This window comes from Electrophorus electricus, chromosome 1, assembly GCF_041902795.1.
Source record: "Electrophorus electricus isolate QZ-2024a chromosome 1, ASM4190279v1, whole genome shotgun sequence".
Taxonomy (NCBI): Eukaryota; Metazoa; Chordata; class Actinopteri; order Gymnotiformes; family Gymnotidae; genus Electrophorus; species Electrophorus electricus.
In genome coordinates this window covers 4,875,805-4,901,376 of record NC_137497.1, presented here as the reverse complement: position 1 = coordinate 4,901,376, position 25,572 = coordinate 4,875,805, and the positions used below count along the sequence as shown (strand labels likewise).

Genomic DNA, 25,572 nt, shown 5'->3' with positions numbered 1-25,572 from the left:
ACCACCCCAACCCCCAACCCCACCCCCAACCCCACCCCCGCGTCCAACTGCCAATAAAGCCAGCAGAGACTAGTAAGTCATGTGATTTCCGAGAAACACTAGGAAACTGTTAACGCACTAGGATGCCGTTTTCTGCACTGATAACTGATAACCACGCCTTGTATCCAGTAAAAGAAAACTACTAGCTGTGGTTTTATATCAGAAATGTGCAAATATTTGAGTATCAATTACATAACAGTGTGTTATGTGAAGATGTGCATAAACATAAGCAGATATTAGTTGCACAAAACATCATATAGATGCATTCACAAACTGGAATCTGTCACATTTGTGTCCTTTTTGATGTCAGGAATGCATATGCTGTGATTGAGATTAAAGCTAACCTTTCTCATTCAAAAGGTTTGCTTTGATGCACTACAATGCAGTAACCTACTCATTTCTTAACTGGAAGAGTGTAAGCTATGGTAGTCTCGCGCATGGTGAGTCAGTGTAGTGTGGAGCAGATGTGCAATTGCATCGTCAGTGGAGCGGTTGTGGCGGTATGCAAACTGCAGTGGGTCCATGGAGGCTGGCAGTGAAGATGTGATGAAATCTCTGACTAGCTTTTCAAAGCACTTCATCACGACTGATGTGAGGGCAACAGGGCAGTAGTCACTGAGGTCGGAGGGTCGAGGTTTCTTCGGGATGGGGACGATGATGGATCGCTTGAAGCTGGACGGGACGATACCGAGCGTCAGGGAGAGATTGAAGATGTCGGTGAATACCGGGGCTAGCTGATCTGCGCAGGCTTTGAGGACCCTCCCGCAGATACCGTCTGGTCCCATCGCCTTCCTGGTATTCACCCTTTTAAACACTCTCCTCACGTCACTCTCCTGATGATGAGAGGGCGCTGTTCTATGGTGGGCCCTGCGCATGCGCCATTGGCTGCGCCGATAATACCATTAGCACTAGCGCTGCTAGCATTAGTGCTGTTAGCACTAGCGCCGTTAGCATTGGCACTGCTAGCATTAGCGCTGTTAGCATTAGCGCTGCTAGATGTAGCCTCGAAGCGAGCGAAGAATGTATTCAGCTCGTTTGCCAGAGACTCATCTGCACTCATCAGTCTGGAGGGTGGGCTCCTGTAGTCCGTGATCGTCCGTAGTTCCTGCCACAGGGATCTAGAGCCACTCTGCTGGAACTGTGTCTCTAGTTTCTTCCCGTAGTACCGCTTCGCCTCCCTCACCGCTCTGCGCACTCCGTATGCTGCAGACTTGTACTCTTCCATGTTCCCGCTGATGATCCCCACATTGTAGGCAGCAGTGCGAGAGTTCAGAGCCTCGCGGATAGTTCTGTCCACCCAGGGCTTCTGGTTGGGAAACTTCTTGATGGTGATTCTTGGGATCGTGTCATCCACCAGTTTCCCAATAAACCCTACTACTGCCTCCGTAAACTCGCTGACATCATCAGTGCTGCGCCGGAACATGTAGACTGGGACGTCATCCAGAGCATCTTGCAGAGCGGCCACTGATTGGTCTGTCCAGCACGCGACCTCCCTCTGAACCGGAGCTTCCCGTTTTAGCCTTTGTTTATATTTTGGTAGGAGGAAGATGGCGGCGTGGTCCGACTTACCAAACGGTGGATGAGCTAGTGCCTTGTAACTGTCCTTGTATGGGGTGTAGCAGTGGTCTAGTGTCCTATTTCCCCTGGTGGGGAAGGTTACGTGCTGGTAAAGGTTGGGCACTGCACGCTTGAGGTGAGCGCTGTTGAAATCCCCAACCACAATAAGTGCCCCATCCCGGTGCTGTGTCTGAAACTGTGTGAGAGCCTCATGAAGTTCACACAGTGCAGTGTCCATGTTAGCCTGAGGTTGGATGTACACGGTGTTGATGATGACCGAAGTGAACTCCCAGGGAAAGTAGAAAGGAAGAAGCTTGAGGGCGAGCAGCCCCAGGTTGGGTGAGCAGGAGCGGGTGAGAGTAACAACATTGGCATTGTTGCACCAGCTGTTGTTTACCATCACACACACTCCGCCGCCTCTCGACTTCCCCGAATCTGCCATCCTGTCCATGCAGTTAACCGAGAAGAACTCGGCCGGCTGGATGGTGTGGTATCGCTGGGTTCAGCCACAACTCGGTGAAGCAGAGGAGATTGCAGTCCCGAATGTCCCTCTGGAACTTTATCCTGGCCCAGAGGTCATCGAGGTTGTTGTCCAGAGACTCGACATTGGCTAGCAGGATGCTAGGTAAGGGAGCTCGGTGTGCGCAAGCTCTCAGCCTGTTCCTGGCGCCGGCTCACTTCCCTCGAGGCCTTTTCCTCGCGCCGCATCCTGTTTTCCCTCAGGATCTCCGTCGGCCATCTTGGGTCCGGGGTTACAGACGGCTTGAGGTGAGTGCTATGTAGATTAAGAGAAATAAGGGCATCTCTGCTGTACGAGATACGCACCGTGGTGTGTAGAGAAGGGCTGCGGAGAAATCAGGGGTAGCGGGAAGAGCAAAAAGAGCGAAAAAGATAGCGAAAAGAGCGAAAAAAGTGCCAGGTGTGGACGGAGCAGTCGTGATGGCAGCTGACCTCACCAGCGCCATCTTAACATCAACAACTGTGCAAGACAATCACTGCGTTCAAGAGGATGGCAGACAGGCAAAGGGGGGAGACCCCACTTGCAAGGCAGGCCTCCGCTTGCAGCCTGTGGAAGGAGGCGATGAGGCCAGGGTCTAAAACCTGGGAGGCCGGGACCCAACTACGTTCCTCAGGGCTGTACCCCTCACACTCCATGAGGTATTGCAACCCCTTGCCTCTCCTCCAGGATTCGAGCAGGGTCCTCACCTTGTACGCCAGGGCCCCTTCTGTCTCCAGGGGCTGAGGCAGGTTGGTTGAGGGACTGTCCTCCACAGCGAGGGCACCCTGCATCACGGGCTTCAATGCAGAAATGTGGAAGGCCCAGAAAGCCAGACTACACCCTGCCAGACCAACCTGGTAGGTTACCTCATTGATCCTCTCCTTGACTGTATATGGGCTCTGGTATTTTGCAGCCAGTTTCCCATGGTGCCTGTGCAGCCATCTGTGGTTGAGACCCACACCTTCTGTCCCAGTGCGTATCATGGGGTCTCCCCCCTTTGCCTGTCCTCCATCCTCTTGAACGCAGTGATTGCCTTGCACAGTCGCTGATGTGTCTCCTCCCAAGTCCGTTCGCTCTCTTTGCACCAGGGAGGAAAAACAGGCTCCACACTTGTTGGTAGGGCTTCTGTGTGGTGTTGCTGGGACAGCGCGTATGCCCTGGCATTTTTCTCCCCAGGCCTGTAGGTTATGTGGAACTTGAACCTGGAGAAGAAAATAGAACACCGGGCTTGCCTAGCGTTCAGTCCTTTTGTGGTCTTTAAGTACTCCAGGTTTTTGTGGTAGGTGTATACCGTAAAGGGGTGTTGTGCACCCTCAAGCCAATGCCGCCACACCTCGAAGACCAATTTCATGGCTAACAACTTGCAGTCCCCTACACTGTAGTTCTGTTCTGCAGGGCTTAGCTTCCGGGAAAAGTAGGCAGTGGGTTTACATCCCCCTCTCATGTATTGGGATAACGTGGCGCCCACTCCTGTATCGGAAGTGCCCCCCTCCACCATGAAGGGCCTCTCCGGGTCAGGTTGCTGTAGTACCATGCAGTGGTGAAAGTGACCTTGAGCCCGTCTCCACCTCAGAGGTCCACCTGACATGCCTAACCGGTCCCCAGAGTTGGTCTGTGAGGGGTTTTGCAATGGAAGTAAAGTTCCTGATGAACCTTCTGTAGAAGTTTGCAAAGCCCAGAAACTAGGCCAAGCCCTCATTGCCTCCACTTTGCCTGGTTGCATGTGCACACTGCCCTCCTGGAGGACGTACCCCAGGAAGTATACCTCCCTACGGTGGAACTCACACTTCTCTGCCTTGCAGTAAAGGTGGTTCTTTAACAGAGTCTGGAGCATGGCCTGCACGTCGAGCATGTGTTGGTTCCAGGAGGAAGAATAGATCAGGATGTCGTTGATGTAAGTGATGACAGATCTTCCCAAGTACTCCCTCAGAACCTCATGGATTTAGGCCTGAAAGATGGATGGGGCTATGGCCAGGCCATACGGCCATATGGCAGGCCAGGCCAGGCCAGGCCATATGGTAAGACCAGGTATTCATGGACGTGCTGAAAGCATTTTTCCACTCGTCCCCTCCTTCACCTGTATCAAGTTATACATGCTACGTAAGTCCAGTTCGGTGAAATATTTATCCCCCCTCAGCTGTTCAAGTGCTGCTGGAACCAGTGGGAGAGGATAAGAGTATTGAACCAATAGTTTGTTTAGCCCTCGGTAATCTACTGTGATGGAAAATATTATTCGATCATGTATTATCATGTGTAATATCATATATAATCATGTTAATCCTTTCATTATATAATCCTGTATGAATAGTTTAGTCTGCATACTCTGTCTCTGTATATTGTGTGAACAAAACGACTGTTGGAATGTTGCTTTATGAATCAGCTGCTTCGTGATCTTGCATGTGTTGTGCGACTAATGCTGATAAAGAGGAACTAGCAAACTGTGTCCTGTTCCTGGTGGAACAGTGTGTCCTGGTATGTGCAAGAGTGTTCAGCGCGATAAGGAGCAGGAAATGGGTAAACAGGATAACAGAACAACCCTTCCGGGATGTGAAGTTTAGATATAAGGAACAGAGTCAGTCTACCCCTTTAGAGCTTTTGCTTTAGAGCATTAGCTCTCACACAGCTGTGTTTTGTATGTCCTATTTTCTTTATTAAATTACTCTTTTAATCACGTCTGACTTGCTGTTTATTCAAATTTCAAAAAAGTCTTAGGCCCCTGTCCTTTTAACAAAAAAGACCCCGGCCGATGCCAGAGAGGTAGAGGGGCAAAATGGCTCTTATCCCCGACCTTTTTCGCAAAACCTCAATCCATGATGTTACCAGCTGCCCCAGAGTCTACTAAGGCTAGAGCAGAGAGCAGGTGGTTTTTATATGACACCTCGACCAGTATTTTACACATCGAGCATATTTGGTGTTGCCTTTCTTTTGTTCCCTGGAACGGTTCCATACTCCTGCCTTGCCCAGCTGCATAGGCTCCTCTGCCGGGTCAATCTGTCCAGCTGTCAAGGTTCCCTCCCTTTGTGGTGATCCCCCGCTGAGGTACCGACGCTGCTCTTGCAGGAAGCGGTTGTAGGTGATGGCGAGACACACTACCTTGTTCAAAGAGGCATCTTCCTGCTTTCAAGCCAACTCTGCCTGCAACTCTGCCCTTAGCCCTACAAGGAATGCGTCGGTCAGTGCAGGTTCATTCCATCTTGTTCCTGCAGCCAGGGTCTGAAATTCCATGGTGTATTCAGCAGCTGGTCTGAGACCCTGCCTCAGACGCAAGAGGGCTTGTCTGCAGAACCTCCCCTGATGGGGGTGGTCGAACACAGCCCTTAGTTCCCAAACGAACAGGGGCAATGCGTTATTGACTAGCGCTGCACCCCAAGTGTGAGCTTTACCCGTGAGCCTGGAGATATATATATATATATAGAGAGAGAGAGAGAGAGAGAGAGAGAGAGAGAGAGAGAGATAGATAGATAGATAGATAGATAGATAGATACATACATACATACATACATACATACATACATACATACATACATACACACACACACACACACACACACACACACACACACACACACACACACACACACACACACACACACACACCCGGTACTTTCACATGAAGCATTTCTGTAGGGCTAGCACTCATGTAGGCCTATGCGTTTATGTGGCTCTGTGGAAAAACATTACTGAAACTCAGATGTGAGTAACCCAGGTATGAGGTAATCTTTAGTCAAAAGTTGTCAGGAGTAGACAAAATTGTAATGACAAATAGGATCATATAAAGAAGTGACATTACATAACTGACATATTTAACAAATTTAGCAGTTGCTCTTGTCCATAGTGACTTACAGAAGTATTCTCTCCATGGTAGATCATTATATATACATTTTCTAAAGGCTAATGTGCAAAACTGAACACAATACTAGACTCAACACCAATATGAATAAGTAGCTGGAATCAGGTTTGTGATTCACATTAAAAGCTTGCATGTTTTTTGTTTTTTTTTTAGTTGTAATGAATATTATTTCAATTTTCAAGTGTTTTGGGAAAAATGTATCAAGCTTGTGATAAATTCTAAATGAGATTCCATGACTGCAATATAACTCTTTCACATCACTAAATTAGGAAACAAATCTGTGTAATTGTGGCTAGGACATTTATTGCAAACATGAATCTTTAATTACATTACTAAAAAAAAAACACTGTGGCATAAATGTTTAGAAAATTTCGCCACTTGAGCTCTAACAATAGTTTTTACATGCTAGGAAAAGAAAAGAAGAAGCTGAGAAGTTAAGGCTTACCACAGAGACAAATCTTTAAATCTATTAAAAATATTCTAAACGTTTTTTGAACAAAAGTTTGAATGTTTATAGTAATGGAAGGGTTGGCACCAGGCCGAGGCCCCCTCCAGCCACCAGAGGGAGGCCTCGAGTCAACCACACCACTAATCAGGCTTAACACCCAACAGCTGGGCTAGACCTTATATAAGCCCATAAGCCCAGTGACCCACGTATTCAGTGCTGGGTTTTTGCTAAAGTTTTGAGCCAAGTGCCTAGCTGGTAACTCTTGGCATTGAGGTCTGTGAGCCCTTGTGCTATGCCTCTTTTCTGCTCTGTGAGGGTGTTGGTGTTTTTACGCATTCCCCCCTTTCTCCAGTTTTCCCCTCTTGAGTCTATCTCCCTCCTGAGGCTTCCCTTAGCCGTTCAAGTTCCTCCCTGTTTTCTGGTTTTGTTTGGGAAGTTTTAGTTTGAGTTTTCCCCAGTGCATCGGGGTTGCCATTTCTTTCCGTGGCATCCTTTGCTCTCCCTTTTTCCATTCTTGGTGTGGTGTTTAGTTTTTTTTTATATCAAATTGATATCAGCAGTTAAAATCATGCTTAACTCTAAATAATGCTGGCGATAGATGTTAGTATATTAATTACATTTATCAGCCTGCAATGAGGTGGCACTCACATACAACATTTACAATAAACATGACTATACATTTAACAATAAAAGAAGACATATACACATAGCGACACCTAGAAGACGTATACACTTAGCGACAATGACCAACAAAGAGAGCACACACGGATATGGGTTTAAATGGACACACTTAATGACAAACCATATACATGTTAAAAAACAAATACATATGTGGATCCCCCTGCACATGGCAGGCAATACCACCTGACTTATGGGGAAGGAGCAGTCCATGACAGAACCCCTCCCAAGGGGCGTGGCTCCCCAAGCGTCCACCTTTGGGACTGCAAATCCCAGGCTGCCATGCATACACACACAGACAGACACTGCACGGCTCTGCTGGGTGCCCACCTACTACAAGGCAGGCCAGGAACTGCCATCTAGGAAGACTTCTCCGGAAGGAGAAAGGCAGTGTCCCTGGCTCTCTCGGGGTGCTCCGGCACGCTCCATGTGAAATACGGGGAGGAGGCATACCTCGACGACGACTCCTCCAGGCTGCCATGCACACAAATAGACGCTGCATGGTATTGCCTGGTGCCCACCCAGCACAAGGTGGGCCAGGAACCTCCCACCTGGGAGAGCTCCTCAAACAAGGAAGAATGGCAGAGTGCCTGCCTCTCTTTGATCAGTCTGATGCACTCCCCACAGTGTGATGTGCTTAAAAGCACATACAAGGTGCAGACACACACAAACAATAGCACCAATCAACAAAAATATAAGGTGCTGTGCTGCAGTGTGAGCTACCCCCACAGGCACTGTTAACATGTCCTTGGGCCTATCGGACACACGAGGGTGCACGTCCGCCGTGGTTCCGTACATGCAGCCTCCTTTAATGGGTCCTCCTTAATCCTGTTGCTCTAGGAGCACCCCAGAGGAAATCCTGCTCGGGGACTTTGGGCGGACCCCTCCAATCCTCCTCATGGTGGGTCCGTTGAAGCAGAAGAACACGGGGTCTTTGCCCCTAGATCTCGTCGACTCTATCGCCCTAGGCCCCCCCCAAACATTTTCCAGGGGGTGTTCCTCTCCCACTCGAGTTTCTGCGATATTAGGTCACGATACTCTCCCCAAACTCATGGGATCCAGGCTGCAGGTTGGGACCTGCCTAAGCACCATCCACTAGGAGGTCCATTTCATTACGGGGAAGTAGGCATCCTGTGGTGGTTGGTCATTCTGTAATGTTTGTGGCTCGAGTGCTGCAGGGCACAGGCAGAGTGCACAGACTTCCTCCTTTGTGCAGAACATTTAATAACAATAAACATGTGAGACAGTGGTGGCACTAACACACAACATTTTCAATAAACATGACTATACATTTAACATTAAAAGAATATGTCTACACATTTAACGAAAACTACACAAAGCTACACAGACCTAGTTAAACACACAACACACACATAACAACAATGACCAACAAAGGGAGCACACACGGATAGGGGTTTAAATAGACACAATGACACTTAACGACAAACCCTATACACATGTATGCAATCCCGGCAGGCATGGTTACACAACAAATAAACACAGTAAATATGTGGATCCCCGTGCATGCGGCAGGCCGTACCACGTGACTTAGGGGGGAGTGACTGACTGACATTTCTATCCCTCCGAAGAGTAAACATAATTGTACCTAATCTAAGTCATTTTGAATCACTGTCACTGAGCAGGACACTCTCTCACCATGGGAAAAGCTGGCACTCAGCTCTGAGGGGCCTCAGAGTGCATGCTCCCAGCATTTGATCACTGAATGCTCATTTAAAAACAGAGAACACCTGATTGGATGGAGTAACCTGTTAGGAATTCTACAAATTTGGCAATAAAGAGTTATGAGCCTGTATTGATCTGCAGTCTCAATGTTTATTTGTGTGCATATAGAAACTGTGGATCAGTTTTTTTTCTTAGAAAGAAAGAAGGGTGCCAGTCTACCACTAGCCGGTCAGTACATCACAGGAGTGAGATCAAACCTAAGAAGCAGGAGGCAGGAGGGGGATATGGGGGATATATAGGAAGAGGGGTGGATGAGGCATGGGAGTTATCACCTCCTGACCTTGATACCTCACAAGCAGACACCATGGCACAGAAGAGTTACAGAGACCTTCAGAAAGGCACAGAAATATAAATATAAAACAATTAAAATTAATCACAAAATAATCACAAAATAAAACAAATGCATATGGATTCCTTCAATTCCCCCTCTGATTATCCATAAGGGTGAATAAAAAAACAAGTTTAGTTAACCTACACCATGGAGAGTCAACCTACGCAGGAGTGCTAGCCAGGCAAACCTGCCCTTCAACAAAAACTATCTAGACAAAAATCTACATGGTCAAACCTCAATTCTGCATTCTGTTGTGGTTCCTTATTTTTTCCCAAATTCCAGTAATATTATTAAGTAAACTCAAACAGAAAAATGAAAATGCAAACTCAAGAATTAATTGAGGAGAATAGCAGGTTTATTTGCAGTTCAATATAACGTACAAATGAGGCATAGTCCAGAGAATGTCTCAAAGTCCGAGGAGGACTCGATCATTATAAACTTTCTTCAAGAACAGTTACATAACCGCTTTTATTTTTTAACGTAGTACTTTTCAGCATTTCCACCATTATGTCGAAACCATGCATTATTTATTATATGCAAACTGATATTCATTACTTATACAAATTAGAGTTTGGTACCATTATATCCAACCATAAACTTTTTTTCGTTTCTTTTTTTTACGTGATCTCATTCAAACCACCTGGTGCCCATTGTGGCAATATTGTTTATTCCGGTACCAACTTGACCGAGGCCTTTGACTGAGGCCTCTAGAGGCTTAACACAGGCCTTCTGAAGCCTTCCATTGAAGCCTACTGAGGCCTTTTTCTACCTAAACCCAGTTTATTTTAATCCATTTGCATTTTTCTGCTTACAATATCGTTTTATTACCTCACTGTGCTAAAATAGATTACACCAATTTCAGATGATCTTGCTATGAGTACAGACATGACACCATTAGTTTTAGTAGCAGACATGCAATAATGAGGACAATATCATAGATGACAAACACTAGATACTCCTAATTTCACATTGTGGCACAAAAGATCCTACAAGTCCTCAATGGTTATCAGGAAATCAGCTTGTTGTTCACCTTGCAAACTGGGCTTTCAGACACCAGGCTACATCATGGCATCTCAATCAGCTCCTTATCTGTAGCAGAGAAAGAGAGAGAGAGATAGACAGACAGAGAAACACAGAAAGAGAAACAGAGAGAGAGAGAGAGAAATGTGCACAGTGAACTGTTCATCACTGCTACAGTAATTCTAAATTATTCAAGCTTTTTCCTTCATTTTTTCCTGATCACTTTTGAACTGGTTTCTAACAACTGTTAGTTTTCCCTGCTTTCTCCAAATAATATGTCCATAGGAGATAGCTGTTGTGTTTCCACAGAGTGAGTTGAAATCTTCATCTGCAGGGGTGGCACCCATGGCCTAAAGACCACAGCATTTTCTGAGTGTTTCTCTCACCCTCCCCTGACTGTCCCTAATGCTCAGTTCTGATTAGCAGGTACAGCTTTACAGTGAGAAACGTGTCCATGTTTTCTTTCCTTAACAGCAGAATCTGTAACTAACAGAACCTGAAAGGACCATCCAACCTAGGTGCTTGTAATGAAGGCACACACACTATGGAGAGGATCCAACTGCTAGAGATTTTATTTAGTTTACGGGGCAGGTAGGAACCGGAGGGAGAGGTTGTAGGGCTTGGAGCTTTCCAAGTCAGGTAAGAGGATTTAGGCAGGTAATCTTGGTCAGGTCAGTCCGAGGTCGAAAACACAAGGCAGAGTCTGGAAGGCATCCAAGGGTCAGGCAGGAGACAAGGTCTGTAATAAATGCAGGATTTGGCAACCTGGAAGACAAACATGTACATGGAAGGCTCTGTATGTGACAAGAGAATGGCAATACCTCGCAACGAGTGTATGAGCAAGGGGAGATTAAATAGGAGGGTAGTAAGGGAGAGAATAGTCATTAGGTGTAGTACTCTGGCAAAACAGATCGAAGATGTCGGTGGGAAGAGGTAGGCATGGCAGTACTGGGATGAGTGTGGGTCGTGGAATTCATTACAGTTCTAAAGTCTGTTTATTGTGTTTCCTCACCATGACCCATTGACCTGGAATAGTATCATGTCCACCGTCTTCGGGAGGGAACCAGACATCATGGTCCTGACTGAGCTCCCTGTACTGCTTAGCTTAGAACCTGACAGTATTTAAGGAGTGAGTCTTATGGTAAGTGAACATCTGCTTGTCTGAGGTCAATCACTCCTGGGACCATCATTTTTCTCCCGATAATGATTTAGGAGGGACTCAGGACTATTGTTTTGTTGCTGGTTGCCTTTATATTGCCTACCTGCCTACAGCAGGTAGGGCTTCAGTCCATTTTACCCCATGATTGTGGAGTTTAGTTAATTAGTTTAGTTAATTGATGACACTTTTTGTCCATGTTCCATCTCTCCTGAAGCTTGTGGTCTGCAATTTCCAGTTTATTTTCAAAATTCCTTAGTCTGACTCAATTTGTTCAGGAAGGCACCAATGAGGAATGAAGTCCAACACTAGCAGTGTCCCTTTCTGTTGGATACACTTCTGTCCAATGGGAAAATTTGTCAACAATCACCAAGACATCTTTTTTTTCCATCACACTTCAGCAATGTAATGAAGTTGCACAGTGAGCAGGCTCATGATTTTGAGAAAGTCAAGGCTCCTTTTCTTGTCTAGCATAAAATAACAAGACATACCACCAGAGGTTTAGTGCAATGAAGGTCTAGCCTGAAGAGACACCACCTGAACTGTATGTCTGCCTGAAGAAGTTGTTTTCTAAATGGGTCAGACCAGGGCAGAAATTAGCAAAGGAGATATCCAAGATTATGATCTTGGAGCAATTCCTGTGAATGGTAAACATAGAGATGGAGGTGTGGATCAAGGACCAAAGCCCCAAGACCACAGAGCAGGCAGCACAGCTGGCTGAGGTCTTCATTACTGCAAGAAGGAGTCAAGGACCTTACAACTTCAGCCATGATCTACTGCTAATATATAAGGGGCCCACTGGACCTTCTGAGAGAACAGTGGGAGGATTTCAAGGCCACTGGACAGAATGTGGTGACCAGTGTAACACAATTGAGGGAGATGCTAGAGGAAATGACAGCACTGGCCCAGGAGAATCTGCAGAAGGCACAGAGCAGACAGAGTGCCTGATATGGTCAGAAAGCCCACACTCAAGATTTCAAGTCAGGACAGGAGGTGTTACTGCTTACTAGCAAATGCAAGCTGCTGACAAAGTGGCATGGACTGTACAAAATCACCAGGAAATGGGTCCGATGATGTATGAACTTTTATGCCTGAGTTGAGCAAGAAGTATCAAAAGTTCCACATCAAACTATTGAAAGAGTATCATAGAGGTACCAAAACAGTGCAGCAACTCATGGTATGAGCAGTGAAAGAGCAGTATTTCCCCACTCAACCAACAGGACAGCATGCAGATCTGTCTCACTTATTGACAGAACAAGAGCATGTAACAAATCTCCTGGACCTGTTACTCTTCACAGAGAAGCCTGGATATACCACCATGGTCCAACACAAGGTCCATCTCAAGGAGAATATCCCATTGCCATGACTTGATTACATGATTGAAAGACTGGGTATTGCCAAATACATTGACACCATCCATCTGAACAAGGAGTACTGGTAGGTACCTTTATTATCGGAAGCAAAAGAACTAACTGCTTTCAGAACACTGTATGGCATGCTCCAGTTTATGGTGATGCCATTTGGCCCACAGAGGGTGCCAGCAATATTTCAGTGATTAATGGACAAGGCTATGGAGGGTACAGCAGACAATTCAGCAGCATAGCTAGATCAGGTCATGATACGGCCCCTCCCTCTTGAATTCTTCTCCTGTGTGTGTGTGTGTGTGTGTGTATTTGCATGGTCATAGCCTCTCATGTTTCTCACCTGATCCTTGTTCTGTGTCATTATTGTGCGCATATATAAGTCTCTTGTCTAGTCATGGATGTTGTTGATGTTTAACCCCGATAGCCTGCGAGCTACATTGTCTGTTTTGTGTGTCCAAATAAACGTATGTCTCAGTTTTATGCAACTCGTCTCCGCATCCTGCTCTGCATCTTCAACATAACAGAAACATAGACCACTGAAGGATGCCTGCGACAAAAGGCAAAAAGAGGAAGGGGAAGAAAGGACATAAATGCCCTCCCATAGCCCTCTTGGGGAAACCCTCCATGCTCTTGGGCACACTCCAGACTCTCACAAAAGGGGAGAGTGCTGCAGGAGGATTTTGGGGGGGGGCCCTGAGTGTGGTCCAGGGTCAGACTCTGCGGAGTCCTACAAACCTAAAGTGGACTACCGGGACTGGTACGGTGATGACCAGTACCCAGAGTTGGACTCAGCAGGGTCCTACAATCCCTATATGGACTACCAGGAGAGCTATGCAGATCATGGAGAGAGTAGGGAGTATAGCGACACTAGTTTCCAGTCGGACTCCGAATTCGACTGTGTGGGGGATCCATTGATGGAGGTGGAGGAAGTCCTCCATAAGGATCCTCCCTCTGTTATGGACACCACAGCAGCAGACTCCAAGAGTGATGAGCCTCCGGCACCCAAGGCTCTGCCCAGGGTGTCCTGCTCTGGAGCCAGTAAGCTGCCCCGTGTGACTCACAGAGAGGCAATGTCATCATCTCATCATGACACTCCCTTACCTAAGGAACACAGCCCCAGAGCCTGTGCACCTATGCCTAAGCCTTGTAAAGGCAAGAGGGAAGCGTCACCTGTGCACACCCCAGAGAGAGGCAAAACAGCTGGTACGCCTCCTGGCCAGTTCGCGCCTAAGCCAGGAAAGCCACCACCACCCGAACTGGTGAGGAAACGGTCCCCTACAGGCCAGTCGGACTTCAACCCAGCTGACAACTTTGGGACAGGGTGGGGTTCCTGCAGACTTCCCCAGACTTTTTCAAAATTTGTCGTGTAATTTTGTGTATATACCTGTTTGTGTCACAGTACCTGTCCCCGTCACCCTTAGTATTGAGGTAATAAAATGATATTGTAAGCAGAAATGTATGGAAGGTCCAGAATAAACTGGTTTTATGCAGGAAAGGCCTCTGTAGGCTGCAGTGTAAATCCTCAGGAGGCCTCTTTAACAGGCCTCTAGGGGCCTCAGGCAAGGGGGGAGCCTGGGTTCAAGGAAGGGACATCCCAGTCAAGCAGAAGAAACAATATGGACATCACCAGAAGAACCAATACAGGCATCCGGTGATATAGAATAGGACACCTTTTAAAAAATAGAAGTAGTTCAGGATGAACATAATGGTACCTAGAACCGGTTGGTGTAAGTATTGAATATCAATTTGCATATATTGAATAACGTTTGGAGAACAATAGTGGAACCTGGACAAGTTTTATGAAAAAATAAAAATAAAAATGGTGATGTAAGGGTCCTTGAAGAAAAAGTATAAAAGGTTGCCCACCTGAGACTGTTAGACGTTCTCCAGACAACGCTTCTTTTGTAACATTGAGCTCAGAATAAAGATGAGACCGGCTCTTCTCTTCAATTAGTTCCAGAGTCTGCATCTTTACTCAATACACACTAAATAGAAGTAAACAGTCTTGAACTGTTTGCTAGGGAGGACAGTATACCATTCACTTTGTCCTCCTTTGTGTCTGTGCATGTCACCGTTAATGTGTCCAGCCTTGTGTTTGTCATTATCCTAGTCCCAGACTCCCTTCCCTCTGTCCTGCTCACGCTGGCCTGTATCAGGTCACTTGGTCCTCCTGCCTCGCAGTTTGGCATCCGTTTTGGGGCCATAGCCTGATAAGGCAGGTGCGCCGACACACCGTTGGAGAGGGGTTCTTACATGATATGGCCCCTCCCCCTTGAAGTTTTCATGTGTGTGAGTGTGTGTATGTGTGTGTGTGTGTGTGTGTGTGTGTGTGTGAGTGTGTATTTGCATGGTCACTCCCTCTCTTATTTCACCTGATCCTTGTTCTGTGTCATTATTGTGTGCATATATAAGTCTCTTGTCTAGTCATGGATGTTGTGGATGTTTAACCCCGATAGTCTGTGAGCTACGTCGTCTTTGTTGTGTGCACTAATAAATGTATGTATCGGTTTTATGCGACTTGTCCCCGCATCCTGCTCTGCCTCCTCAACATTACAGATGTGGCCCTCTTCATCCACATCTGGCAGGAACATCTGTCACTTTTCAAGGATGTGCTTCATAGGATCCAGACAGCTGGATTAACCATTAACCCAGGGAAATGTGTCATTGCTCAGAAATGGAAATCATACCTGGGATATGTGCTAGGTGATGGACTGGTGCGACATCAAGTGGAGAAGGTTGAAGCCATACAGTCAATTCCTGTACCCACAACAAAGAGGAGATTTCAATCTTTCCTGAGTCTGGTGGGGTGGCATTGGACATTTATACCACTTTTCCCACCAGAGCAGAAGCTCTCACTGACCTCACAAGGAAATCAGCACCAGGAATTATAAAGTGGACAGATAGGTGTGAAAAGGCATTTGAAGACCTGAAAGAGGCTCTATGTGAAGACAAGGTTTTGCAGACTCCCGGCCTTATATTCTCTAAATCGATGACTCAAGTATAGGACTGGGGGCCATGTTGTTGCAGGAAGATGGAGAGGAATGATGACCAGTGGCTTTCATCAGCCCGAGTGTCTTTGAAAGACTCGATAATCCACAATTGAAGAGGAGCGTCTGCTGGTGAAGTGAGCACTGGACTCTAAGATACTACCTTTAGGGTAGACTGGAAGCATACCGCTGAGCTCGTGTAGTTGAACAAAATGAAGGACTCAAATGTTAGAATCACCAAGTGGCATCTCTATGCAACCTTTTAAATATACTGCTAAATACAGGACTGGTTCTTCCAACATGTTAGCAGATTAATTGTCCAGAGCTGCTGAGAAAGTGTCTTTGACTCCCTTCCATCAACTGAAGTAATGTGATGTGATGGAGATGCCCTCCACCACAATATATATGAAAAGACATTTGATATAGACATCTAAATGTATTAATATGCCTTTGATTTAATATGGATATTTAAATATATAAACTAAGAAACACATGCTTATTTAAATAACCTTTAATAATGATTAACTTAACTGTCTACAGAGGAGATGAAGAAAACCTGCATGATGAACAGGAACTACTGGGACACTAATGTATTCTTATAATGTATGTTTCCTTAGCGTGCAGTTTAAGTGTTTTATGTCCGGCCAGGAATGATGGGTAACAAAATATGTTTTATTTACATAAATTAGAATTAAACTAGAAAGGAAGAGTACTTACTAGTTTCCAGAGAAAGGCAGCCATGTCTTCATTCAAGGAGAAAAAAAACAACTTTTGATTGGTGTGCTTTTATAGTTGAATTTCCCGCCCAAAAATGGGAAGCGATGGCACACCACTATATAAGGCCTGCTATTAGTAGTGAAGGAGACTTAAAGAGAGTTGGATTAAGTGTGGGAGTTTGAAAAATTAATCAAGATCTGTAATTGATTATGAGTATTTTTGTGCACTGCCATATATTTGTAAATATTTTTCTTTTGAGTGGGCAAATTTGCATTTTCTTCACTTAGAGCACCGGGATTGAATAAACACCTCCTTTTGCATCCTAACCTAAGACAAACCCATGTGCCTTTTCACTGGACCATCACATACAGCAGCCTCTCTGAACAGGATCCAGTAACCATCACACTAGCAAATATCCAAGAAAGGGTCTCAAGTGTGTAGATCTGGCTAAAAAATTTAACTGCACTCCATGAGCATCTGGCAGCACAGATGAACCAGCTGCAAATGGATGCAACCCACCCTGAATGGTTAACTGATCCTGATCCTAAAGGACCCCAAGAAACGGGCAGTTCCATCCAACTACCGGCTGATAACCTGCTTCTGCATATCATGGAAGCTCCTGTCAGGCACTAGTGAAGTTAAGATGAGTAGGCAAAGGGCTCAATACATGAAAGGGCCCAGAAAGGCATTGCCAAGAACACCAGAGGTGCCAAGCACCAGCTACCGGTGGATAGTCTCTTAAGACTTTAACACCAGATAGACCCACATGTGCACCACCTGGATTGATTACAAGAAAGCCTTCAATGTTGCTCCGCATACAAAAGCTGGTATATATATTACATAGACATCGACACTTCCCTCACAGTAATTTGTTTTGAGAGGCAGTAATATCAAATCAAGACCTACCATTAACAGTCACTGTGTATGTACCAATGACTTCATCGTTCCAGATGTCCCGTATGGTGTAAACGCCACTATCAGGCTCCTTCATCTCCTTGAGCTGCAGACTGGAACTGAGCAACACTCTCTTCTCATTACAGTCAGTACCAAACCTTGTAATCATACACATCCAGTCAGGGTGTGCCATGTCATCATTAGACTTGCTAAATGACACATATATCACTAGCACAAATGAAGGCCATTGCAGGGTAAAGGTCTCTCTAGGCTGGACACTGGAATCTGAGCGGAAAAGAAGCAAAGACATAATATACCCTTTAAAAATAAAAATTCTACATTTTGTATAAAAAAATGTTATGAATTATGAAAGCACATCTCTGACTGAACAGCAGTCTACACTGAGAAACAGTAAACTCAAACCAAGGCGTACCATTTACATTCACTCTGTATGTTGCCAAGATTTCCTTGGAAACCGCATCCTGTATGGTGTAAACACCACTATCAGACTCTTTCAGCTCCCTCAGCTGCAGACTGGAACTGAAGGACATTCTGTTCTTATACTCATTCCAGTTACACCAAATTCTATGTCCTTCAATGTCACACAGTTTGACAGGGTTTGGACTGGCATCAGAAGTACTGGTAAAAAACACTTCCACTGGGCCTAACACGGGTACATCCATGACAAGAGATTGTCCACGCTCCACATGAACAGCCAAACTGAGAGCTGGACACAAAGAAACAAGTATGCGTAACATCGATTCTTTTATTTAATTTTATATATACATTTTGCAGCAATACAGTCTCCAACACTCCTCAGAATTCTCACTATATCTAGTTTTATAAAGACTCAGACTATTATAACCCACTGTTCCATCTGAAATATGAACATCACAGGACAGTCCCAGTAAAGGATTACTTACGTTCAATTCGTAGTTTCACATCACAGATCTTTACATGGTCACACTCACAGGTGTACCGGCCACTCTTAGTGTAATCAGCATCAGTGATGGTGAGGGAGAGATCTCCCTTCAGGTACTGGTCATGGGACATTTGAAATCCCTCGACATTTAATCGGCATGTTTTCTCATGACAATAGGCCAGAACACTATGAAACATATGGAACACAGTCCATCTGACCGAACTAGAACACGTCTGACTGCAGGGGAGAGTTGCAGTCTCATTACGCTTCACCTCTATAACAATCTGGGACACTCTAGGATGAGCATCTGCAGAAAAACAAAGCACTTAATCACACACAAACAGCACTTTTGTATTTGTTATTTTGTGTTCATTTACATTTGTATTGTGTGTTCAGTTACACAAAACCTCCAGTTACTTGTTGACACCCTCCTACTAGACCCCTCTGTGTGTGTGTGTGTGTGTGTGTGTGTCTCCATTATCAAGCCCCTATCATGTTAATTGGTCGGGTGTCACATCTGTCCTTAGTTGTCGTCCTTGTTAGTGTGTGTATTTAGAGCCCTATTTGATTGTCATTCTTTGTCAGTGATAGACCCCATGTTGTACACGATCCTCTGGTGTTGACTGTGCTTGATTGTGTTCAGCTGTCTATTGTGCTTTGTCTGCTAGTGTAGTGCCATTCGTGTTTTAGTTTCATTCTTTGTTGTGTTGACAAACGTCTATGTTTGTTTGAACAACAGCTCGCCGCTGCATCCTGCCTCCTAATGTTACACTTGTTCCATGTTCTGAGTAAAACCCACTTGCAATAGTTAACTGACTCTCACTACTACAACATTAATAGCTTTAAACTGTAAAAAACACTAAAGTTCCAAAAAGAGTTGGTGGTTGTGGTGTAAATGTTTTGTAATAGATTTTAAATTATATATGAATAATTATCATTAGCAAGTTAATTAAACATATAACTATCAGTTATGTAAAACTTTACAATCAAGGCCCTTTATAATTAACCTATGTTTCCAAAATATTAAGAACTTTCACAAATTTGTTCTTCTTGCTTTGTTTCCAGCATCCTCTAAAGCATACGGTGCAGAACTAAAATTTTCAGATATTTTTTACAACATGAAAAATATTATTTTATGACCTTTCAAATATCAGACAACAAAGATTATTACATTTTGTAGGTACAAATTTAAACATCCCCTTGTTGCTGAGGGAAGAACCCCCAAAATCTTCAGGTTAAAGAATAATTTCATAACCCTCTCAGGTTAAGGACAGAGAACACTAGAACACTCTTTATCTAAGAGTGAATGCAAAATGTGTTAGAACAGGAAATGAACAAATCATTTGAGCATTGTTATAATCTTAAAAGTTATTATGGCTTTTAACTGTATTCGTGATAAGATACATCTACAGCACAATATGAAAATTAAATATAAGAAAATGACATACCACTATTAGAAGGATCCCAGTCATTGTTTCCTGCAGTGGAAAATAATAAAAATGTAATTTGACCAAATTTATTTACAATATTTCTGTGAAAAATATTGCTATGGCGGTTGTTTTTACAAAAAGATTATGTAACCATACCCCTGATTAAACGCTAATGTCCACTGAGAGACAGTAAACTCAAATCCAAGACTACGCTTACCAGTGACTGTGGTTGCTGTATGTGTAGGAATGACTTCTCGCGCAGTTGTCACAGCATTGTCGACCTGGCTTGACTGTGTATCTAAAGTAGACAGTAGACAGTAGAAAGCAAAATGTCCTGTTTATTAAACTGGCTAAAATATAAACAAAATCATTTAATCAAATACAACAACATTTCAAAGGCTGTTAGTGAACTGACAGCATAGTGGCATTGGGTGTGTGGCCAAGCATGGTCTGCAGGCCGACTGGACTGTGAGATAATGGGACTATGGGATAAAAGTCATTGTAATCAGGCCAGGAGTCATGGATGGAAGTGGTGGCTAAGCAAAGAGAGTGTCATTAAAGGGAGAGAGTTCAGATCGAGACTATAGCTAAACATCCCAGATTAACACTAATAAAACATGGTGGATCATGACCACTCTGTAGGGGTCGGTGCCAGGCTGAAGCCCCCTCTGGCCACCAGAGGGAGGCCTCGAGTCAGGCACGCTACCAATCAGACTTAATGTCCAACAGCTGGGCTAGACCTTATATAAGCCCTGTGACCCAGTCGGTCAGTGCTGTGTCTTTGCTAAAGTTCTGAGCCAAGCTCTGAGGCAGTAACTTTGGGTATTGAGGTCTGCGAGCCCTCATGCTACACCTTGCTTCTGCACTGCGAGGGTGTTCGTGTTTTTACACGTCCCCTCCCCTCTCCAGTTTTCCCCCTCAAATCTGTCCCCTCTGCCAAAGTTCCCCATAGCCGTTACAGTTCTTCCCTGTTTTCTGTTTTTTTGTTTGGGAAGTTTTAGTTTGGTTTTCCCCAGGGCATCAGGGCTGCCATTCTTCCCGTGGTGTCCTTGGATCTCTCTTTTCCCATTTTCCCGTCCTCCATTCCTTTGAAGGAATATATGCCCCGGTTGTTTTATTTGTCCCCCTTGCAGCAAAGCAGCCATTAAGACTTATGACTCATGAAATACAAATACATCCACGAGAACACAAAAGGTGCTAAAATAGGAAATCTCTTACTGATCATGTGAGTACTGTTATAATCTTAGATGCTGCTATAGCCTATGTTTATGCTAAGCCCTAGACTAGGATCCTTCCAATGGTGGTATGTCACATATTCTTATATTTTATTTTCATGTGCAGTAGTGCTTAGCATGAGTACAGCTACACGGTAAGATAACTACACTGACTCACCTGGACAAAGGGAGGGGAACTTATGTTAAAATGCTGTTTGTCGACTACAGTTCAGCATTTAACACTATCATCCCCTCCCTACTCACTACTAAGTTGGGGGATCTAGGACTGCATACATACCTGTGCGACTGGATCTCCAACTTCCTAACAGACAGACCACAATCAGTACAGGTGGGCAACTGCGCCTCATCCACCCTCACCCTCAGCACTGGAGCTCCTCAGGGTTGTGTCCTAAGCCCCCTGCTCTACTCACTGTACACCTACGACTGCACAGCCACTTCCAGCTCATGCACCCCTGTTTTCTTTTCCTCAGTTTGGACAGAGCACTCTCCACCATTTCACTGCGAGTTATACTGTGTATGACTATGTATGTGACGAATAAACCAAACTTGAACTTGAACTTGAGCCTAAGAAGACAAAATGGCCAAACTATTTTAATGGATTTCAGTTAAATGGATCAAAAATATATATATTTATGTGGTGTATTTATTATTTAGTCTATGTATTTAATATATTTATAATTACATAGACCAACATTCCCCTCACCATAGGTTATATCGAGAGGCAGTAACATCAAATCAAGACCTACCATTAACATTCACTGTGTATGTAGCAATGACTTCATCATTCCTCATGTCCCATAGGGTGTAAACGCCACTATCAGACTCCTTCATCTCCTTGAGCTGCAGACTCAAACTTAACGACACTCTCTTCTCATACTCAGAGATACATTCTGTATCATACATTAAGATGTCACACATCCTGACAGAGTTTGCAGTGTCATCATCAGCCTTATTAACTGACACATTTGCAAAACCCAGCCATGCGGATGAAGGCAATTTCAGGGTAAGAGTTACTCCAGGCTGGATACTGGAAGCTGAGGAGAAAACAAGCAAAGACAATAAACCCTTTAAAAATTAAAAATTCTACATTTTTTAATAAAAATGTTATAAATTATGAAAGCACATCTCTGACTGAACAGCAGTCTACACTGAGAGACAGTAAACTCAAACCAAGGCGTACCGTTTACATTCACTCTGAAGACTTCACTGAAAAAATCACTCTGTATGGAGTAAAGGCCACTGTCAGACTCTTTCAGCTCCCTCAGTTGGAAACCGGTACTGGAGAACACTCTATTCTCATATTCATTCCAAAAGTTAGAACTAACTTTTTCATATGTGTAAAGGGCACACAGTCTGACATGGTTTTGACTGGCATCACCAGTAAAAAACAACCAAATTAGGTCTGACACTGGGACATCCATGATGAGAGATTGTCCACGCTTCACATGTACAGCCAAACTGAGAGCTGGACACACAGAAACAAGTATATTTAATGTCTTTACATGTATGAACATGTTGCAGCAATACAGTCTCCAACACTCCTCAAAAGTCACACTATATCTAGTTTTATAAAGACTGAGACTGTGCTAACCCACTGTTCCATTTGATATATGAACAGGACACGATTGTTCTAGTAAAGGATTACTTACGTTCAAGACGTAATCTCACATCACAGATCTTTACACCATCGCACTCACATTTGTACCTTGTCCTCTTACTGACATCAACATTAGTGATGGTGAGGGAGAGATCTCCCTTCAGGTACTGATCATGGGACATTTTAAATCTCTTCTTGAACTGGCATGATGTCTGGTTACACTCAGCCACAACATATGGGGTTATGCGTCTTTTCAGGAACACTGTCCATGTGACCAGACCAGAACATATCCGATTACAGGGGAGAGTAGCAGCTTCATTCTGCTTCACCTCTATAATCTGTTGAGGAAGAACTGGAGAACATCAAAGCACTTAGACACACACAAACGGCACTTTAGTACTTTGTGTGTTCAGTTACACATCACACAGATGTTCATACAACTGGGTGAATCTATTATAACAAACGTATGCATTAAACGTGTGTCTGTGCAATAGAGACGATGAGCATCACTGAGTATATAGATCAGAAAGCTGATGTTAGAGATACTGGAGAAAAACAAATTACATTTAGGCATGAAGAACCTGAACATCACAGACAGCATGACAAATAATATTACCCCACCCAACACACTATCCAATAAAACTATTAACATCACTAAAAATACCAAACATTAATAATATATAGAATAACTGCGAAAAGAAAGCAGAAAACATGTATTCTCTAACTGAACCATCTTAATGACTCAGTATGTACTGATACAAGACAGACTTCAGTTTGATGGACTTACTGACAGAGATCTGCAGAAGTAACATGGAGAACACGAGGGTTCTGTAGCTATTCATGTCTAAGGAGAAAACCAGCACATTTACATCCATTCAGTTACATCCAAGGACAGAAAGATTTTTATAAAGTTCAGCGAACTAGAAGTATCGCGCAAAGAAATCACTGCAAATTATAATGTAATCTTTGGATCTCCCATGCTTTAGTTGTTTCGCTCCAAGATTATTTAGAATAAAGTTGTTGTTTTCTTTTTAAGTCAGTCTTGCGCTTAATTATAGCAGATAAAATTGTAACCCCTGACTATCGTTACACTCAACTCTGGCTGCTGAAGAGGAAAAACATGTTGTGCCTGGGCTCAAACCACTGGGGACTCGAGCCCAGAATAAACAACCGAGCAACATCACTGCCAAAAAGGGAAGTGAAAAACGTCTAACAGCCTATTTCTAAAAAAGGTCTCTTGATAGTCCCGTTTCTTACCTTAGCTCCGATTCCTACTGATGATAATGCATGTAATTACTTTGATAATGACTTAATACGTATGAAGTTTAAAATTCACGTAAAAACCATTATTGCTACAGTCATCGCCTTTCAATTCCATGTCTCCTTCATAGCATTGGACAGTAACTTTACAGGCCAGTAACTGTCCATAAATCAAGCAAAGGGTTCTGCTGAATCTCCACGAAAGGGAGGGAAAAGCATGCTAGGGTGTTTTGAAAAGATTTCTGTCCGTTAACTATTATAAAGGCAATCCAGACATGAAAGGATAAAACATACAGAGGTGAGAAACAGATCGGAACAAACAATGCAAACACAGGGGCAAATCCAAAAGGCGTATTCAGAAACATGAACAAAGTCGATACCAGAAGTCACAGGGCAAAGAACCCGCGCAGTATGCATTGCAAAGAATCGGCAATACCTCGCAATGTAGAACTGCGAAGAACAGCTATATACGCACAACAGATAACTATGCACAGGTGGGTAGAATTAGTATTCAGGCGATGCAGACCTCCTACAGATTACGTTCTTGGCAGAGCAGGGTTGTGCGTCCTTCTGCCTGTCTGAGTTTCTTTGAGTCTGGCCGGGAGGCAGCATGGTAGCTTGGTAACACTAGATGAATTATTATATGATCTGAAAATTATGGCAGTAATGAATGATATGATGCTATTAGTGTTCATGTGTTTCTTAGGCTAACCAAATGAATTAGTCTGTATTGGTCATAATCTCATGTTTGTACTCAAGTGTTTGTAAAACTTAGTGTGTCATTCATTTTAAGCAATAGGCTACTTTGAAGGCCATGTCAGTATACCTGATGCGCTTAGCAGCAGTAAATGCTGTGAAAGACCTGCTGACTGTCACCAATTTTCCCCTTCCTCCCTGGATCTGAGAACCTGGATTCACTGTGCAGAATTGCACTGCGCAGAGTGAAATACTGCTCTCCTTGAGAAAAATGAGATGTTTTGGAGTTTGTGAAAACATGTGACAGCTTGTGCAACATACAATAAAACAGAAATCAGAAAGCAGTTGTTAAGACTAGATGGCAGAACTGTAGAGATATTCAGTTGTATTAATAAAACTGCATTACTAAATGCATGTACAAGGACAATTATTGTTGACATTATTTTGACCTATTAGGCCTTTAATTCTGTAATGACCACTAAACAATAAGCAAGGCGACATTTACTAGTGTAACTTTATGCTCACTGAGAAACAGGCTGAAACACCCAAATGATGAAACTGCTTGTAAATGCATTTATTAATGCAGAACTCCAGAAAAATCAGATACATTTACACTACAGTGCTTTTCCCAATAAACAATACACTTTGTTGAATGTGTTAAATTTCACATGTTTAACCATTCAAATGTAAATGATAAACAAAATAAAGTCATTTCTGGGATGATGCAACAGTTTATGATTAATGAAAAGTGTTTCTAAAGAAGAGAAATATGATTCTGGCAGAACCGTGATGTCATTACACAAGCATGTGTTGCCATAGAAACCAGTTCCTCCTCCTTTGGTTCTGTTGTTTTTTCTCTGCCTTCTCAGTGAAACTGAAACGCAGACCAAACCAGCTGCACATGTTGTCTTCTCACTTGGAATTACTCAAAGTGCAATAACATATTAGCAATGACAAACCTTCAACCTTTAAACCTACACAGATTTTCTAAATAAATCAGCTGGAGTACATTTCAGGATAAAGAAGCAAAAACTTGATTTTCAGTAAATCATTTTGACAAAAATGCTGGATTTATTTAATCATTTCAGTAAAACACACACAAGGATGTTGTCTTGGCCAACACACATGTACACACACAGCTGCTTTCTC

At 43.8% G+C, this 25,572-nt stretch overlaps 1 protein-coding gene across 2 annotated transcripts; it reads right to left on the bottom strand.

Moving 5' to 3' along the window:
* Window positions 1-9,478: 9,478 nt before the first annotated feature.
* On the bottom strand, window positions 9,479-23,588 carry LOC113589894 (uncharacterized). 2 transcript variants are annotated; one of them, XM_081712954.1, is made up of 11 exons: window positions 23,255-23,588; window positions 22,520-22,819; window positions 22,051-22,335; window positions 21,617-21,904; window positions 19,853-19,933; window positions 19,654-19,683; window positions 18,207-18,512; window positions 17,717-18,010; window positions 17,296-17,568; window positions 16,390-16,415; window positions 9,479-10,234 (listed from the first exon to the last, which is right to left on the bottom strand). In XM_081712954.1, exons 1-11 carry the CDS (start codon window positions 23,340-23,342, stop codon window positions 10,223-10,225), a joined length of 1,983 nt encoding a protein of 660 aa, XP_081569080.1. In that variant the 5' UTR covers window positions 23,343-23,588; the 3' UTR covers window positions 9,479-10,222. The 2 variants fall into 2 exon arrangements, with proteins under 2 accessions (XP_081569080.1, XP_026885562.2); XM_027029761.3 differs by lacking the exon at window positions 16,390-16,415 and having other exon boundaries at window positions 23,255-23,587.
* Between the last annotated feature and the right edge of the window lie 1,984 nt (window positions 23,589-25,572).